A 19,476-nucleotide genomic window follows, 5' to 3' on the forward strand; every position below is an offset into this window, starting at 1 on the left:
TGTCCAACAATCCACAAGCCTTTGAACAGACCATTCCCAAGGTGTAGGATACTGAATTTCGGAATTTCTCAGCAATGACACCATTTGTTCATCCCACCAATCTTCGAAGGACAATGAAATATTACTTCGAATCACTCGACTCCATTGGTGGCAATAATAAATTCTTCCTTCAATGTGAAATCATTTTTTCCGTCAGCGCATGGCAAGCAGATTGAGAAAGCAACAGGATGGCGACGGCTGGGGAGTAAGTGAGGAGGGGAAGGGGGAGATTGGGAAGTGGTCCATTGAGGAGAGAGCACCAAAGGGAGCCTTGATGAGGAACCGAACAGGGGTGCCATGTAGGACATGCGCACACCTAGCAGGTGGACGACAACAGGGTGCGTTTATAATCCCAAATGATATTCCAAAACGGAATTGGGACTATTTTTAAAGATCAGTGTACCAGTGCATCAATACTATATTTCTAAATTCCTTAAGAGATTCTCCCTGGGAGACTGGGCGAGGATCGTGTTTCTGGGTTGGCGAGATGTATGTCGACTCCGGGGTGTCGGGCGGGAGGTGTGCGGTTGACCTACTGATGAAGTGTTTTGGCGCGAGAATCCAGGCGCTGCCGTGGGGATGAGGTCACAGAATGGAGGGATGCCGCCCGAGAGTAGGGGCGGAGGGGAGGGATGAAATGGGGGGGGGGGAGATGGACCCGGTGGCTGGAGTCGCGGAGGCAAGGGCCGATGGGAGGAGACCTCACTCCGACGGGCTGGAGTGCCAGGCTTTCCCGCGGACGCGAGCGCGAACCTCCGGGGGAGCATCCGTCAAACTCACGCGGAGACCAACCACGCTCCCGCTTTTGAATTCTATTTCACTCAAAATATTTTCTATAAACAACCACCATCTTTATTAATTTCTTCACGTTTAAAAGTGGCGGCAAGAAGGTCTTAGGAGGACTATTCTTTATCGTCATGGGAGTCAAATCCCTTTCTCGCGGCATAAACACTCATTTTGTTAAGCTAACATTTTTTTCCGGCGACCAATAATTTGGATAAGATGGTGGCAAGAAATGAACTCGGGAAAATACACAAATTTATTGTTAGTTACGTGCATTAATAAATGTCTGTGGAGTTCGACACATTATTATTTCCACCATCATACAAATGTCGCCAAAGAAATATCCCCGAATGCGATACACAATTATGAAGCCCAAGGTGATCAAAGAACATCATTCCGACCATCGGCACATAGATCTAAGAGTGCTTGTTCAATCCTGTCGCGACAGTCAGATCGGTTGTTCGCCAGTCGACTAAGTCATCAATGGCAGCTTCGAACCCTGTGCCACGGCCATGGATCGTTGTGATTGTCAAAATGATGGATACAGAGGGTGTGTGTGGTGTAGTATAACCGACTGATCTCTAGAACTACACACATCATAAATTTTAACCGTTACGCATAAGGAATATATATATTAACTTGGACTACTGACCGGAGGGTACCGGGTTCGAGTCCCGGACAAGGCACTCTGGGCACCTGCAGCTCCACCCAAGCTTTGTGATTTTTCGGGTACCAGATCTTCCTGGGAAACCATAACCTTCACAGGGAAAGGAACTGCCCCCATACCCTGATGTGTGAATTTCACACGCCGCCGGGCTTAGTACTGGGTGAACTCTACCATCACCTACTAAACCGACTTTCGGGTTGATTACTGTGTTTATGGTTATATATATATATATATATATATATATATATATATATATATATATATATATATATATTTATATGTATGTATATATGTATATATGTATATATGTATATATGTGTATATATATATATATATATATATGTATATATGTATATATGTATATATGTGTATATATATATATATATATATATATATATATATATATATATATATGTATGTATATATGTATATATGTGTATATATATATATATAGACACACACACACACACACACCTGACATCTATGTATATGCGTGTGTGCGTTTTACCATCACGAGCAGCCCGAGCTAAACGAAGCGAGGATGAAGCTGAGTCTTTAAAGAAACGGGCTCTAGAAATTTCGGTCTGGGTGGAGGAGAGGGGTTAAGTTTGGGCGGTGCAGGGGAGGAGGTGGGTAGGGGTGGAGAGAAGGGGATGGGGAAAGCGGGGAGTGGGGCGAATCGCATGGGCGTCAAAGAACACGGAGGAGATTACCACCCGCCCCCAGAGGCAAGCTTCCTATATCAGAGAAACGGGGGCGGGGAGCGATCAAAACCCCATCCACATCTACAGGGTAAACCTACCAGCCACCATTAGGATGTCTGGAATGGGGGGGGACCTCTGGCATGCGCTGTCGAAATGAAATATTACGCAAATGTTAGCAACAAATAGGAAGTATTAAACAGTATAAGCAACCAAGCACAATAATCACCCGGAAAATTGGTTTGATATGCGGATATACTTAATACTATAAACGAACACCCGAACGACGCGTGAAGTTCTCACATTTAAATGGCATTAGGGTCACCAGTTCCTGTCCCTGGCCTTGCTTGCACCGCGGGCTCCAAGGGTGTCGGACTGCGGAGCTACTACCGACGAGAGCAGTAGTTTAATTGGGAGAAAAAAGAACTTGCAATAGACTACTTAACGCAAAACATCGTTTCCCCAAGATACGATCCGACCCTCGTACACACGCAGGGGAGTCGTTTGAAGTGCGTCCGAAAGGAATGGAAAATACTCAAAAGACAAAAGAATCTGGCACCAGGGTTACTTCAGGGGGTCACCAGCCGGTCACACACACCAATGCGAGAGATGTTACAGTTCACCAATCGCTCCACTGACCGGGATTCAAGCCCGAAGCCCTGGGCTCGTCGTCTTCGCATGTTACTCCTTTGAAGCCCCCGACATGCAATCCGAGATTGTGGGCGAGCACCCAGTCCCCCAGTCGAGGGATCCGCGCTCGAATCCCGATTTATCCACGGCGAATGATTAATGCATTGTGCAATTGCTCGAATTACCATTTACTCCCCGGGCGCCATCTTATTTTTCGATCGTGAATTGCGTGGAGTAAGAAAGCGTTCCCTTGAAGCCGTCGGCGAGTGGCTCCATCCCCCTCGCCGCGTCCGAGGTCACTCATCTCCGGCTAACTCTGTACTACGAGCTCTAGCCAAGCCCAGATATTCTTCTCCGCGAGATTGACCTTAGATTCCGTCTTAGCCTTAGCACACGAAATAATGAAAACCCCAGTCGTTTGAGACGAGACATCTTGACGCACGCTACGGTCTGTGTCGACACTGATCCGCCGCCTTCGGAATTTCGTCTTCAGAGCTCTGATTCCGGGGGCAAGTGACCGTAGGGGGAAGGGGGCGTGCGCGCGGGTGCAACGCAGACGGAGAAGGGGAGGACTCCTCCGGAAAGGGGAAAGGAGAATTTTTGGCGGGCTTTGGCGCTGGCCATTCTCGGAAGAGGAGTTCGCGAAAAAGGCGGTGGCGGTGGGAGCCCCGACCGAAGGGAGGGAAGGGGGATTGCGAGCGGGGAAAGTGTTTCCGGCCGACCACGTGCTTCGACTTTTGCACCACCCAACCCCTCGCAGCGGGTGAAGGATTGAGACGTGAATCATATCTCTTAGCGACATAAATTAAGGAAATATCACACCGTAGGCCAGCGAGTATTTACAAATAAATATTTTACTTGCATGCATGTTCAGATTTTGAGTGATAAATCTATATCTGAACTAATCCTATGACACTCATATATTTCACAAAAGTAACTACGCTTGTTATATTCACAAAAATGCACGGAACTTAAACATCCGTCAAGAAATGTGAATGAAATTTTATCAAACAATATAACGTTTTGATTTAGTAGAAAAGTAAGTTTGCATAATTTCTAGCCAGAGTCCAATATTCCAATCATTTCCCTAAGCCTCGCAACTGCCAAATAAAATGCTTTCATTTTATTTTGGCATTATTCCTCCGAATCATAAGGGTACCAATTCGTTACGTACTGTTAACTTGGTACCTAATTAGTGCCAACGCAAATTGCCCATGGTTAGGTCTCCGTTTTTGTAACGTGACAACCACCCAACAATCTAGCAAGGTCGAACGCCAGAAATACTAAGAGAAGCCGAGTACAAGGAAGGCGACCACGAGAACCCAACGGACGACCCAAGAAGTAAGTATCGGAGAGGTCCATTCCAACTAGCGGCGTCGGGGGAGCCGCCGCCGCCCTCGTCTCGATAGCGGGGTGGGGGGTACGCCGGGGGGGGGGGGGGGGAACGCGGGGGAGGATGCGTCGGGACCCGCGAGATAGGCTGTGGAATTCTCGGCTTTCATGCAGGCGGTTGCGGCGATTTCGCTTCGATTGCAACTAGTGAATTGGAGGGCGGACAGGGCAAGCGAGGGAGGGAGTGGCGTCCACCCCCAAAACCCTCGGATCTTTGAGTTCCGAGGGCCCGCTCACGGAGTCGAACACAGACGGCGTGTGACTGGGATCGAATGCTACAATGCTCGCATCCCCTTTCCCTCTCGGGGAAGGAGGGGAGTCGGGATTCCCGCCAAAAATCCCCTCCCCCCTCGGAGCACGTGCAATGCTGATAAAACGGCAACCACAGCGGCGGCATTCGACCTTCGAATCCCGTGCAGGACGTGCAGAGTGACGACGGGTGATTGGTGGACTGCCTCCCCGTCCCTCCCTTTGGGAAGGCGCCTGGAACGCGGGGGCCACGGGGAAGGCAATGGTTGGGAGAGGCGGGGGTTGGGAGAGCCAGGGAGGGGGCGGGATGGGGAGGCGAGGTGGAGACGACGAGCGGAGAAACCAACCCCCACGCGGCTCCCGACGCTAACTAAAGGGGGCGGTCCAGATTTTCAAGTCTTTTCATTACCTGAGCGACGTTTGTCCCCCACGATCTCCACTGGGCGAATTTAAGTTAAATCCCACGCAAACTCTAATATTGAATATTATTTTCACAACTATGAGTAGAGCTCACATCGTACACGAACCCCAAAGGTGTTCGAACTTCACACATTGACAGTTTCAACTAACAGTGCCGGTTCCTTATTGCCCGTGTGCAGTCGCTCAGAACGGGGCCGGCACGACCACTACAGGGTTCCCAGGGCCGTCATACCTCCCCGGCCGAATTTTACCACGCACCCAACATTACATTGGTTTGCCATCGACCTTTCACCACACACGCTGTCCTATATGCGCCGTTAAAAATTCCCCCGACCGATGAGCTAGAGCAGGCAGCATTGTTATTTTAGCCGCAAAGGCGTATCAGGAGGAGGAGTCTGCAATGAGGCTTCATTGGGTCGTCATTTCAATTGCAGAGGCGATAGGGAAGATGGCACTCCCCAGCATTGGTTCCACATCTTTCCTAATTGCATTTCAGATGAAACCATGGAGTCAACAGTGGTGAGGGTGGGGTGGTCGCTATAAATTATTCGACGAAATATTTCGGTGCGAACAGGCATTCACTCTTTTTGACATATATTGCGTCATTTCTTTCAAACTTTTGAGAGGAGCCGCTATGGAAACTTGGGGGGTGGGTGGGAGGAGAAGGCAAGAGAAAGAGAGAGGTGGGGGGAGGGGATTTTTGAAAGGAGGTTGCGGCCCAAACACGAATTCCGTGCAATGCTCAATTTCCAGGAAGGTTGAAACCAGTTAGCGGCGGGATCCCTCGCCCGGCGTCGAGGGTGTTCCACGCGCGGTGCCAAAACACGCCTTCTATGCCCTCCCGGGGTCCATTCTTCCTCGCCCGTGGGGGAGGATGGTGACCCCCCCTTGGAAAGGCCCCGGACGAAGGGAGAGAGCAACCCCAAGAGAGATGAGAGGGCACCGGAGGAGTTCTACTCCCCGAAGCGCCGGTCGGCATATCCTTCGGCGGTATCCATGGCATTCGAAATAGCGTGCTTTTTGTTAATTACGCTACCTATTATTTTAAATGGAATGTCAAGAGAAAGGGATTTATTGAGTAACACTACTGCATTTAACGAACAAATCTTTATTTGGATCCGTCCAACGCCAGCACTTTACCCGGAAATTCCCTCCACCCCCCTCTCTCTCTCCGAACACGATCTCAGCCCTGTCCAACTGTACATTGATGCGCCAATCCTTATACTGCCATTATCCTTACAGAATTTCCAAGAGAAACATATTTTTCAAACACTATGCAACCAAAACCCTTTCCTTATTGTAAAATCAACTATTTAAACATATTTACGATCAGAAAAAAAAAGCGAGCGAGCGAAACCACAGACAAGAGCGATCGGAATGTTAACATTTAACGCATGTGGCCTCTGGTGTGGTGCGTGACATAGGATCCAGTTCTACGTTCTAACCACCAGGAACACCCATCACTTACCGTATGAACGATCCAAATAATATCCAAAATGACTTTATCACCACAATCAAGTTCCTTGGATCCGTCGGCATTGAACGATAACGTAAATCACCAAGTCGAACGTGAGGCAACCTCATTGCACAGAAAGAACGCCCTTCCTTTTTTCACGTTCGGATTTTCCTCAATTAAGCTTTTTCATTCGAGAAATTTTGTTCAGCAAAATCCGTCTCTTAAATATGTATTCTTATATGTCCGTTCGTTGTAGTGGAGTCTATCATCTGTTAAAAAAATCCGATGCATCAGTGAACACATAGCTGAGGAATGACTGACTCTTAGCGACGTCGACACCCCTCCCTCCCTTGGCCGGCGTCGTCTTTCGAGACGGAGGCATCGACTACCACCGGGGACGAGGCGTCGGTCCGCGGCCACGTCGCCCACGACAGACGCCGTCATCGAGACTCAGCACGCTTCTCACTCTCCCAGCAGTTTAGTCTTCTCGGATGGAAATGAACCTTGAACGCGGAAAGGGGATATATTTTTAATTCTCGTTTTTTACTCCAAGAGGGAGGACCGAAGAGGGGAATTACGTGCCAAGAGAAGGGGAGTGGAGAGTGGGGGGATGAGGACTTTTCAGCGACTCCGAAGGACACCGCAATGAAAGAGCCACGCTCATTTTTTCCGCGAATTGATTCGCTTGGGCGCCCAGTGGCCTCTCTCTGCAAGACTGCATTTCCCTTCTGACTGCCCACGGGAAGTGCGGCCCCCCGGGGCCGCGTAGGGGTTAAAGACTGCAGCGAGCCATGTCCATAAAAGGGAAGCAAGAATATTAGCGGACGGAAGCCTCGCTAGAGACGGGACAAGTTTAAAGGCAGGCAGACACACGAAATTACTACGCATCCCCCATTCCAATGCATGCATCGGTTAAAATGCATTTATTATTTTGTTTTCGTATCCAAAATGTCGAAGAAAAAAGATAAGAAATACGGATTCAATATTAAGCGAAAAGTAAGAATCGGTAATAAGACTGTTTCTCGGGTTACTTACTCATTTGAGTGTCGTCTGGCCGTGAAAGAATGCGGAATGGGAAAAATCACAGAGAAGAAGAATATGAACGAAGGGTGATCATGATTACAGTTGATGGAGTTTATGGCGACATTACGAATGGCGTTATTCATGCGGAGACAATTAATGAGAGTCCAATTAAACAGACGCAGACGAGAGGAGAGAGTGGTATGAGAGAGAGAGCGGGCGGGGAGGGGGTGAGCCAATTAAGTCGCGGGTGACAGCGGTCTTGAGACGAGAACTCGTAAAATTCTCAAGAACAAGAAAACACGTATGAGGAAATACATTCGTACGACCAAAGGTGGACAGTACGAAAGGACTACTCGCATTTATAAGGAAAATATTACGAGATTAGTATTCTTTCATATAATACAAGCAACTTTTTCTTTTTCAAAACATAAATAATTCAAAAACGTAAATTCGAAGAGACTGCACGTACATAAGGCTTCCCTTTCATTTTATCACACGGACTACCAAGGACTTATGGCATGTGACTTAAAATCAAAACTGGGTTCAAGAAAATTATTTTCAAGAAAATATTCGATTAGGAAAACAATGATATTTTGCAAATAGAGGCTTAATGCTTTAAGAGGAAGGAGCAAATTACGTCAAGGGAATCAATCGCCAGCACACTCAAGGGGTTCACAGATAAAGCGGAAAGGGTGGACGGGAATCTACGAGGGTGTCCCGGGATGAGGCGGGCGAGGGGCCCAAAAGACACAAGGGCCCCTCCCACCCTGGGAAAACGCGTCCCCCCTGCGCCATCTGCGAACGGGACCGCCTCTCGTCCTTCTTTTCTTCCTTCCCAGTCCCCCTCGCACTCTACTTCATGCCCCCCGCGTCCACATCGCGCGACCACCCTGGGGTGCGCCAGGGGGGTGGAATCCTCTTCGAATTACCCCCCGCTATGGCGACGCCGAAGAAACCCCACACACAACAGAAAGCACTGACTTCCACATTTGATTACTCAAATAATCAACATCGAATTTTAAAATACATCAATTTACGTAAGCTGTTTTTTGCTATTGATAATATTTTATCTTACAGTACATAGCCATGCAATGTGAATTCACGCTGGTTCAAGCGAAAGCCCTTGCTAAACCTATTCCGAAGATATCCTAGGCCCGAAGAATGAATACACACTCCATGATTACTTGGATTGAATTACTACCGCGTCTTTAATTAGGTTTCTCTCACCTACTTCAAACTATCGATCTCATTCCACCGACGACACAATAAATCGACCACTATTAGTTCAATAAGCTGCAAGTTGGGAACCGGGCGCTACTTGAATTACTGGCGATTCGATTTAGGTCGGTCAACGCGGACCACCGCTGAGCACCAACTGAGCCTCCTCAACATGGCGCACCGCTTCGCAGCGAGTGCATCGTGGGCCGATCAAACGAGTACGTGCACGTGCCAGCACCACGAATGGCGCCACTGTGCGTTCGCTTTCTCCGGCAGCCTTGGCGCCGAAGCCTGCCCGGCCGAATGCACTCCGCCCGGGGTGGCCGTGGCGCGCCATGGTGCAGCATTCGGTGCGGACGGGGTGACGCAACAACCGCGGGGAGCGATCCAATCGTCACCCTCCCCGCCGTACCCACGCCTCTGGATTACCCCTTCCGCATCCCTTCATCCTACGCAACCACATCTCAAACGCCTCCAATCTATGCTGCACCTCCTAATCCCTCTAGGACCACGTTTCGGAGCAGAATGGCATATTTATCCCTTCACTTCTACGACGATAACACACTCAGCTTACTCTCCTATCGCAACTCTTCTTTCGGTGACCTCACCACATTCCCCACCTTTTCGTGAAATGCCTCCCGATTGCTTTAACTGTTTTTCCCACTCTAGAGCGCGCCACATCATTTCCTTGCTTATCTCACTCAGCCTTCTCTTTTCTCGAGAACCTCAGCTATCATTTTCCACCTTTCACTCCAAGAACGGGGAAAAGAGGTCCCATAAATCCATTATTCCCGGCGCCAAAATCTCGCCTCCTACTTTCTCTCTCCGATAGCAAAAGTGGGAGCATGAATTACGCACTCAGAGGTGACCTCAGCCCCTCTAAACGATGTCATTTGATTTCAACCTTGCATTTCCCCTGATAATTATGAAAAACTCGGCGATATCGTCCAGAACTATTTATCATATTAACATCCTATGGCCGGAGCTATATGTACTAGGAATATGTCTTGTCCGGAACTATTTATCCTAGGCATATTATATTTCGTAGGAAAAACAAAAATTTTGCCAGCTATGAGCGTTCATGCCTCCCCCTACTACATCGCCCCTCCCTCTCCCACTTCCTGGGGTAGGGGGAAATGTGGGGTGGGTGATAAGGGGAGGGTGCGAGACCCAGTGACTCAGCGATGCCTCCACGGAATGATCTCATCACGATTTCACCGCGACACGCCGTGCGGAGAGCACACGCGCGGGCCTCCGCGAGCGATCCATTCATTCCATTGCTCGCCGTGCCTCAACACGCCGAGGGTTGAGAAGAGAGTAGGCTTCCTTCGTCGAGAGGGGAAGGGGGGAAGGTCAAGCCGCCGTGTTGCTCATTCTCCACCCGGCGTTGGTCAAAGAGAAGGCATTGGAAATGGACCAAAGTGGACAACACCTAGACTACGGGCGGAGAGATTAACGAGGGCTATAATTTAGAGTTCTGCATCATTGCATAAATAGGAAAAAGGGTCGGAGAGGATGGGCGTCGATTAGGGCGGATGGAGAGAAAAATAGCACAGGACAGAAATGAAGAGGAAGTCGAAGAACACCGTTTTACGAGTGGCTGGGGAAAAAATTCTGGGAGTATTTTTTCCCATTGATTGGAAAACTAATCCAATTTGGGAACTACCTCCTTGCAAAAGGCGTTCCATCGCGCATGTGCCCCTCGACATCGCCGGGTGCGGACCTAAGTGAGGGCCTGGTGGTGACTAGGCAAGAGGAAACGCCGTCCAGCCATGGTGCACTGACGTGGGGAGCTCAGATTCCATTCGCGTGCCAGCCACTCCATGTCAAATCGCATTGGAGAGAGCAACGCACAGTCGAGCTTCTGGGGAAAATTAGGTAAAGGAGGGACTGGTTGATGGACACTGTAGAGACAGGCGATTGCAGGGAAAAAGAAAGGTGAGCGGAGAAGAACTAGCATTGTGTGTGGGCAAACACACACACCCAGTACTAAGCCGGACGGCGTGTGTGGAATATTCACACATCAGGGTAGGGGGGCCAGTTCCTTTCCCTGTTCCGGTTATGGTTTCCCAGGAAAATCTGATATCCGAAAAATGGCATAGCTTGGGTGGAGCTGCGGGTGCCCAGAGAGGCTTACCAGGGAATCGAACCCGGACCCTCCGGTCAGTAGTCCAACGCTCTACCCCCTGGACTACCACGACCCCCATGTGTGTGTGTGTGTGTATAATACACACATTTAAACACACAAACTGAATAAAGGAAATGCGGGAGTTACGATATGATCTAAACCTACCATAATTAGCGCAGAGCGTTTCCTGCAAGTGATGCCTAATACTAATCAATCCTTTCATACCATGCAACACCATGGACCACCATTAATACTAACTGATTTCTGGGAGATCAGAAATGATTGCAGACGAGTGATGGAAGCATCCCGGGAGCCAGACGGCATGCCGCTGCTCTCGGGCGATTAGCACCCACGCCATCTGCACTCCCCCCCCCCCGAAGAAGCGACCCGTCGGGGTGAGCTCCACTCCCCTCCCCCTCCTCGCCTCCGACGAGTGGGGGTTGGGGGCGTCCGGTTGATCATCAATTGCGACCATCCTTCCCCGGTCCCGTCAGACGGCCTGCGCGAATCCACGACTATTCGAAAGAATATGTCACCACTTTCGACTCTATTGCATCAAATATCGACATTGTATTTTGGGCACACAAAAAACCACTCCTAATACGAATCTAATGACACATGGAGTGGAAAGTAACCGAATAACGCTAGTTACAAGCCCAAAGGCGAGTGAGTGAAAATCGCACATCAGGGTGCCGGGGGGGGGGCAGTTTCTTTCCTTGACAGACCCCGGCGTAGTGCCTAGGAATCGAAACCGGGCCCTCCGGTCAGTCTAAACATCTTCTGGGAGTGGAGAAAGATGCGGTAAAAGGGATGGCACATATAAGAAACGGTTAAGTACAATGCGCGTCGGAGGAGAAAGGGCTTTTTGGAGCAATACGAAGAAAGCAGGGGAAATGGGTGCGGGACATTTAACAGAAAAGATGAGTATCGGTGGGCACTGGAAAAAATATCATAGTCATAACGGAGTATTCAACTACCGTGATATTCTCAAATTGGCCTCCCTATCCTGATGTGTGAATTTCACACGCCGTCGGTCTTAGTACTGGGTGAACTCTACCATCACCCATACCAAACCGACCTTCGGGTTGATTACTGTGTTTATGGTATTCCCACCTATTCGCTTGTGGTGCAGGCTCCGGATTGGATGGCTCCAGCAATCGCGCGGATGCTCCTTCAATGCACGCGGACACCGATGTGATGCACACAAGGCATCTTCCGCACAAGACGAGCAATTAATTTACAACGGGGAGAGAGTCGAACCATCCGCACCTTCGGCCATCAAAACAACGTTGCCTCCGACCCTCGGCAGGGAGGCAACGGCCACCCAGGCGACATCAGCGCCGGGTGCCGGCCCTGAATCACTCCGAGGGGCGTGTTTGCCGCTGGACTCAGCGGCGGCTCTTCCTCCCCAAGAGCCATGCTTTGTGTGCCCTAAATCCACGCCTTCGCGACGCTACACCAAATTTCTCGTCCGCCGATGAAATTCAACGCGACGATAATCAGCGCTAACACGCGACACCGGCAGGGGCTAAACGGTGGAGCCCCCCCCCCGCACCACCCTAAGGCGACAGACCCACTCCCTCCCTCCACCACGGCTCGGACTTCGGCGGGGAATGATGCCACGGACATTTCCGACAAATTTGTATTCGTCCCATCAGAAATAAGCTAACGAAGACTGCCGTAGGGAAATAAGTCCACGTTAAAAAAGTGTCACGGCTTCATAAACGGTTTTCATTTTAGCACTTTAAATACTTGGGTTATTTAGTGATGCAATGCATTCCCTTCAAACCTCTAGTTCTTATGTTGGTGCTAATCATTGGCATTTTCCATTTTTAATGTTTACCGGCTGGTGGCCTACGGCGCAAGGTCACGTTCAACATCTCGCTGAAGCGTCTTCTAAGGTTAATGCAATCACATGAAACATGAGAAACCTTTTTCAAATATTTCCATATCATTATTTTGAAAATATTATACTTTTCAATTCCCATTTTTTACGAATTGCAGCCCGAAATTAAAGACGAGATATTCAAGGAAAAAGCTTGTTTTTAGTCCGGTTCTAAGTCCGTGCCGCGGGAGGAGACACGATTCAGATTGGGGGACAGCCACGACGGCGAGGGTGGCAAATCGCCCTTGCCAAATTGGATAGCAATTTGGCGAGAGGGGTGAGGGTGGGGCGGCGGCGGCACTCGCTAAGGGGCGTGCGCGGTCGAGGGGGCGGGGGAAATGCTCGCAAAAGCGAGGCGTCGTCAATTGAGGGTCGCTCGATATATTGCAAGCACCCCATTATAAAAGAAAAGATTAGGAATGCATGCGCAGTGTCGATGTATTTATTCCCTTAAAAGGCGAACAATCAATCAAAAGAGTGGAGGTGTGTGTATTCATAGAGCAGGGCAGCAGAGAGCAAAAAGGGGCTCTCTCTGTCTCCTTTGCTGACACGGCCAAAGCCAGGGGACATATTGAAAGCGCAGCCACAACCAATTAATTGCCCACTCTCACTGATCTACTCTCACTTTAGTCCGCCATGGCAGACAATTAAATACTTTCGAATCGATGAGTGACAATATAATTAAATTTATCGGCTTTTAAGGACATGTGTAGCAATGATAATCAAAGCAATATGAAAATTGCGTGACTATTATCTCCACATGAAGATATTAATCATCGCATGTCTAATTTTACAAAATTCTTATTTATATTATGATTTCAGGCATTTTAGGAATAACCTCGACGGTCACCATTCCGATGCCCTTGACGATAAAGTCCTTAAACGAAGATTTTCAGATAATTCGGGAAGTATTCAAGATTTTAGATTTTTTAATGCCCTTAAACATGGTCACGTGAACAAGCATTGTTGTACGGGGCATTGACGAAGGCCTCCGTCAATGTCAAGGCGAACAGGACGTTCAAGAAACTAGAAGCGCTTGGAATGAAGAACAAAGACAGAAGAATAATCTAGTCCTCTTGCAAGAACCCGGTTCCAACCATGCATATGGAATGAAAATAGAAGCCAAAATAAACAGAGGAGTTGGGCAAGGATGCATACTCTGCCCAATACCATTCGACGCTTATCCGGAGAGGCAAATAAAGTAGAACATGAATTGGGCATCAAAGGAGTCAAAGGTGAACGGCGAAGAAGTTAACATGCTTCGGTTTACAACGACATTGCAGCGGCTGAAGGAACGCAGCAGGACCTATAAGAAAGTCTCGATGCTCTAGGCCAAGTACTTCGGGAATATAAAACGAGTATCGAAGGGAAGAAAAATAATAATATTCTTGTGCAGGCGCGACAGAAGCTGAAGGCAGGGATCACGATTCGAGGAGGGAAACCAGTGCAAGTGAAATCCTCCCTCTACTTGGGAGACAGCGGCAACGATTAGGATGGAAGAAGCAAGAACAACGTCGAGCGAAGAATTTCCCAAGCTAAGAAGGCTCTCGCGAAGATGGGAAGCCTTTGGACACGGTGGGAGGGGAATGGCTAAATTGGACAGAGAGTGAGAAACGCGAAAGTGAAAATAAGAGCGGGAGGGGAAAGGAAGACAACGGAAGGGAAGAAGAGACCGAGGGACAATGAGGCGCAACGAATTGAGAAGGAAATATAAGGGGAAACTACAGGGAATTGAAACCGAATGCAAAAGAATGGGAACTGCAGTAATCCAACCTTCGGACTGAAACACCGATGCAGATGAACACTTTAGACTTACCTGAGCGGGTTTAAGGTGAGGTGATGATTCAACGGTATTTCACTCCCAAATTTGACAGAATGCGCATATAAATTTGAGAAAAATAAAAACTACGCAGAAGGTATCATTAATCTCTTCCGTAAAATATGTCAGAGAATTTAAGTCTTACGGGAAAGTCGTCAGACTATAAATACTGATGTGGATCGGGACGGTGCTAAGTTACTGGCTTCCCAACCAGAGGGCCCCGGTTCATAACTCGGCGGGACAGATATTTTTCAGTGGTGTCCCGATCCCTACTTTGGTGCTTTGTGGAGAGTACTTTGAGTGAGTACGCCGTTCGTCGTATGGGACGTTAAACTGCGGACCCCTCGGCGCCTTTCGTTAAGAGTCGGCTAACATCGACGCCGGGTTTCTCCCCACCCTTCATCCTTCCCTGTCCACCCTTAATGACCTCAGGTACCGGTCGCCTCCCCTAAAACTACAACAAGTACTTGCAAGTGATCTACTAAGTGTTTTCCCGAGAACAAATATTATCCTATCCTTTCCAGTATTTCCTATAATGACTCCTGGTTTTCCATCAAATGATTTTTTTGAAAACTTCATCCATAAACACGGTTGAAATGTAACCTATTCTAATTAGCATCCTTAAAAAAGGCTGCATTTTCCCACGCTCGGAGCTAAGAATATTAAAACATTCCATGAAATATTTAAAGAGTATCTATGAAATGGTGATGTTTGCTGCTATATCTCTTCCAGTGTTCTATTTCGATGTTCGGCATTATCAACCAAACCAAACACGCTAATGGGCCTCTGACATTGCGCAGGAAAGTTCTCGCAAAAAGACCACTAAACTATCAATAGCCAAACAGGACGGCGAAAAATCCACAAAGATTTAGTGTGTCGCCAAAAATGGGTGTGGGTTGATGCCAATTTAAATAAACCAAAAACTGAGGAGACCTGAGTAAAGAAAAACGATTTCTTTTCTCTTCGGGCGTCATTGTGCGATTTCCTGGCGCGGGTAGCATTCTTAAGAATCCATTATGGAATATTTGCTGTATTCATTATTCCACCAGCTTCTGCACTGCCTTCTCGTTTAAGGTTGACTCTCCATGAACAACGGGTGGGTTGGGCATCTCACTGCTGCTGGCTAAGAAGGAAATCGCCCGCGGCGAATTGGAATTTCATTTAGTCGACTACGCACTCTGCCTTCATTGCCTTATTTTAGCAGGGAAAAATACTTGCAATAGAATTATATTCGCCAGCGAGAAGATTTCCCGTAAATGGGCGACAACTCGCATACCTGCTTTATTCCTCAATTTGGTTTCACTTGCTGTGTCGTCTCTCACTGGTCTGTCATTGCACAAACGCCTTATTCTCGAGCTAAAATGCAGTGAGGAGCGGAACTCAATTTCTGTCCACGCGAAAGTTGCAGCCATAAAATTCGTTTAGAAATTGTTTGGATATTCTCCCGTTAATCCTCGCCTCATATTTACTCTGAGAGAGAATTCACGGGATAAAAAATGCAAGGCACAAATATTGACATCAATACCGAGAAGCTCTCGACTTCGGCAAGTTCAACAGTGTTTCTAAACGACAAGCGATAAAACGAAACCCCTGAGAAATACCTCCTCCAGAAATCAACCATTATTTACTTTTATGGCCAGAAATGAGCAATTATTTTCATTTTTTAGAGGTAATTCAAAATATAAACTGGAGCAAATAACCACAAATGATAGCGACGAAATTGAAAGGTGCTATCGGTCCACGTCCTCCTAACGCTAATCACGAAAATACATTGAATACTTAAGTAAACAGTTTTTACGTTCAGCATTTCTCAGCAGGAATTTTTCCACACAGGCATGCCCTACGATAAGCTGAAAATGACAGTATTTACAGTTTCCATTTCATTTTATCGACATTTTCTAACACTGAACGGCAATCGACTTCAGGTGGTGACTTCAAAAACATCACAAACGGTTTCATCCTCTCGCGGTCACAAACTATGGGTAAACAAACAATGATCCTCGTTGTTTGTTCGTTGTTGATCCTAAGGCCGGTCACATGACCTACAGGGTCATGGGACCAAGGGCCACAAAGAGGAGAAGAATATATGGAGCTAACCTGTGATTCGACGCTGCTGGTAGGGCTCGAACCTCCCCGCTCCCCGACTCAGCCCGCCCTCCCCGCATCGGCCTGCACCCCGCGGGCTAGTCCCGGGAACGCTTCCGGCCTCGACGGCCAGGGGCCCGGACGCCCAGCGGTCGCCATCCACGAGGCCGTTTTCCTTCTTGCCGAGAGGGGCAGCGACGACCGGGGGAGGCAGACGCTCCCCTTCAGGAACCTCCCCATCCGCCGGTGGGTTGACCAGACCCCCGCACCGGTGTTTCTCCCACAGGTACCGCTTCGGCTTCTCCACTGGTTTGCCGGCCGCGGGATCGAAGTCCCAGCTCTCGATGCACCGCCGCGTCTCCTCGCGGACGAGGCGGTGGTAGGCGGCCCTGGCGGCCACGGGGTCGACCACGCCGAACAGGCACCGGCTGGCGGCCCTCGTGGGCGTCGCCAGGGTGCCCGGGAGGTGCAGGCGCTGCCGGTGCATGCCGAGGAGGGGCTGCGACTCCCTGGGCAGCGTGTCCATCACGAAGGCCAGCATATGAGAGAGGGGTTGGTGGAAAGAAACGGGTGAAGACGCGGAAGGTCTCCTTCACTGTAAGCAAACCCAGACGATGCAAGTGGTGGCACGAACGAAGGAATCTCCACCCCTGGGAACCGCGTCGTACGGACTACTCTTCACACGTCACCTACCGACGTCTGCTCTCGAACTACGCGCCCGTCAGTTACGTTCCGGAGGGGAGGGTGAAGAGGAGGGGGGGAGGAATGGAAGGAGAGGGGCGCGGTGCGCGCGCATATGGTTCGACTCCGATTCCAACGTTGAAGTCAGAGAGAAGTTGGTGACGTCACAGTACTGTTCCGCGTGATGCCGATTCGTTGGGATGGACCGAAATGGTCGATTTTGATCAACCGCGATATCGATAACCTACGTGTATCTTCCGTACGCGTATGGGAATATTTGTGACAAACGTCAATGATCACTCATTACTTTTCTAATGTACGTATTAAAAATATTGTTCTGTATGTGATGTGGATGGCGTGAGAAGTTGTATTGCAAAAGTGAATGATGTGTTAACGGTGAGTGATTTTGAACGGTATATAGAATTGAAGAGTGCGTGATTATGGACTGAGCGTTGTAGGTATGGTGTGAACCTAGCCCATGGGTGATGGTAAAGGTGCGGTTTTGTAATCTTTAAGTATCATTGTATATAAGAGAATTTTGTCTCATATCTGTTCTTCTTCTGTGTGTATGTATGTGCATTGTAAGAGTGACCTTTGACCATACTTGACCGTTGCCACGAGGACAGTTGCTTAATTGCAGCGATAAATTCTTAAATGAATTAATTAAAATGAATGGTCAAAATGGTTCTCAACAAGCAAGATATCAGTAACTTTGCCAGAGATTCTAAGATATCTCTCGGCGAATTCCTTACTCCTAAAACACCTAAAAAAATCTTTACCAGATGATCAAATTTCGTGAGTAGGTATTATATTGTTTTCACAGCCGACCAAACCATTTGATTGACCATGGGCTAAATATTACTCGTATATGAATAATATCACATTCTTTTACGAACGATTTAAATAGTTTGGATGAATATGAAGGAAATAAGTAATTGTCTATAAATAATTGAATGCCTAGAAATGATCGATTCACTCTCTTGAAGAGACTCTCTAAGTTGTTATATGTAAATGAAGGAACACTGGCTCGGCAGATTTATAGGCAGGATTTAGGTTGAAATAACGTGTTTAGATAAATTTACGTTGGGCCGATACCGAACTTTCGGACAAGGTTGCAATAAATCTACGCTCTCTTTTCTTGCTAGCATTGAATAAAACAAAATATCCTACTTTCTTGGGAGCGCATAAAATCATAATAGGATTTCTCTTTTTATATTGGTATACATGCATAATGTCTATCTTTAACAATGGATTTTGTGGAGGGTTTTTTAAATAGTGTATGTAGAGTAGGCAGACTTGATGGTTTTTCTCCTGGGGTTTTATAACTCGGGCTGCGATTCTTCACATGGAAATCGTTAATTTGCAACTAATATAAATCAAGATATTTCTTTCATTTTATTGCTTTAAATATCAAATGATATTTAATGCAAAGTTTTTATCGAAAAGAATATTTTTAAAATCTGAACAAGGATAACTAAATACCTAAGGAGACACAACTTTACTTTAACATGGTAAAATGTACGAATTACGATTATTTGGCATAGAGTTATTATTATTCAAGAGCTAAATAGCCACCGCGCATGGAAAGTAATCTAATGACTATATAGAGACACAGAATTTTCCATCACTCGTGAAGGAAATAATTGAAAAAAGTCCGGCTGGAGCCGGACCGTGGGCCCCATAATCTTCCAGGCCCAAGTCCGCCTCCGAGTCCCGAAAGGATTCCCAAACACGGGGTCACTGTCGCTATTATGAACTAAGGTCGTCGGATCCGGGTACGTTGAGGAATCAGGGACAGGAGCGGACGCAGGCAGTGTCTTAATTTCATGAGTTTTCCAGCCAATCTTTTCGACTGAATGGGCGATTCTGTTGAACAAATTGTGCGTTTACTCGAATTAATCCGTCGAGTAGATTCGTATATTCGATCAAACAGTGAATTCCACGTCAGTGGAAAGAAGGGTCGAGTTCCTTATGCGAGAAATGAGTGATTTGGTCATTTGGCGGGGGTGACATCGATTCCGTCACCGATCGACTCCGGTACAGCTCCGGTTCCACCCTGGCTCGATTCCTAATCGGTTCCAGTTTCACCGTGACTTCACTCTGACCCTCTGGAACTCATGACCCAAACCTTCTTCCAACTCGTTAAACCGGGGGCCGCGTTGCCGTAATTTGAGCAAACATGATAATGAGCCACTAAGAGCGGGACAATGTCTCTCGAGCTCCGGAGCGCGAGAGACATTGTTCCCCGACCTGCCTCCCCTCAAGCGGGGGGCGGCAAGGCTGCTTCACACCCCCTTTTC

General features: G+C 48.0%; 1 protein-coding gene across 2 annotated transcripts in view; it reads right to left on the reverse strand.

Annotated features, from left to right (window-relative positions):
• LOC139693353 (uncharacterized) overlaps window positions 1–19,476 on the reverse strand; it is a 112,943-nt gene that overhangs the window by 21,109 nt on the left and 72,358 nt on the right. The window contains exon 1 of one of the 2 annotated variants that reach the window (XM_071591481.1): window positions 16,508–17,191. The exons of the other annotated variant lie outside the window; for it this stretch is intronic. Within the exon in view, the coding sequence (XP_071447582.1) occupies window positions 16,508–17,036 (529 nt within the window). The 5' untranslated portion in view covers window positions 17,037–17,191. Of the gene's footprint in view, window positions 1–16,507; window positions 17,192–19,476 lie in introns of those variants that run through there. 2 annotated transcript variants of the gene reach the window in all.

Source organism: Hetaerina americana, unplaced genomic scaffold (assembly GCF_022747635.1).
Source record: "Hetaerina americana unplaced genomic scaffold, ioHetAmer1.1.p SCAF_47, whole genome shotgun sequence".
NCBI classification, from domain to species: Eukaryota; Metazoa; Arthropoda; class Insecta; order Odonata; family Calopterygidae; genus Hetaerina; species Hetaerina americana.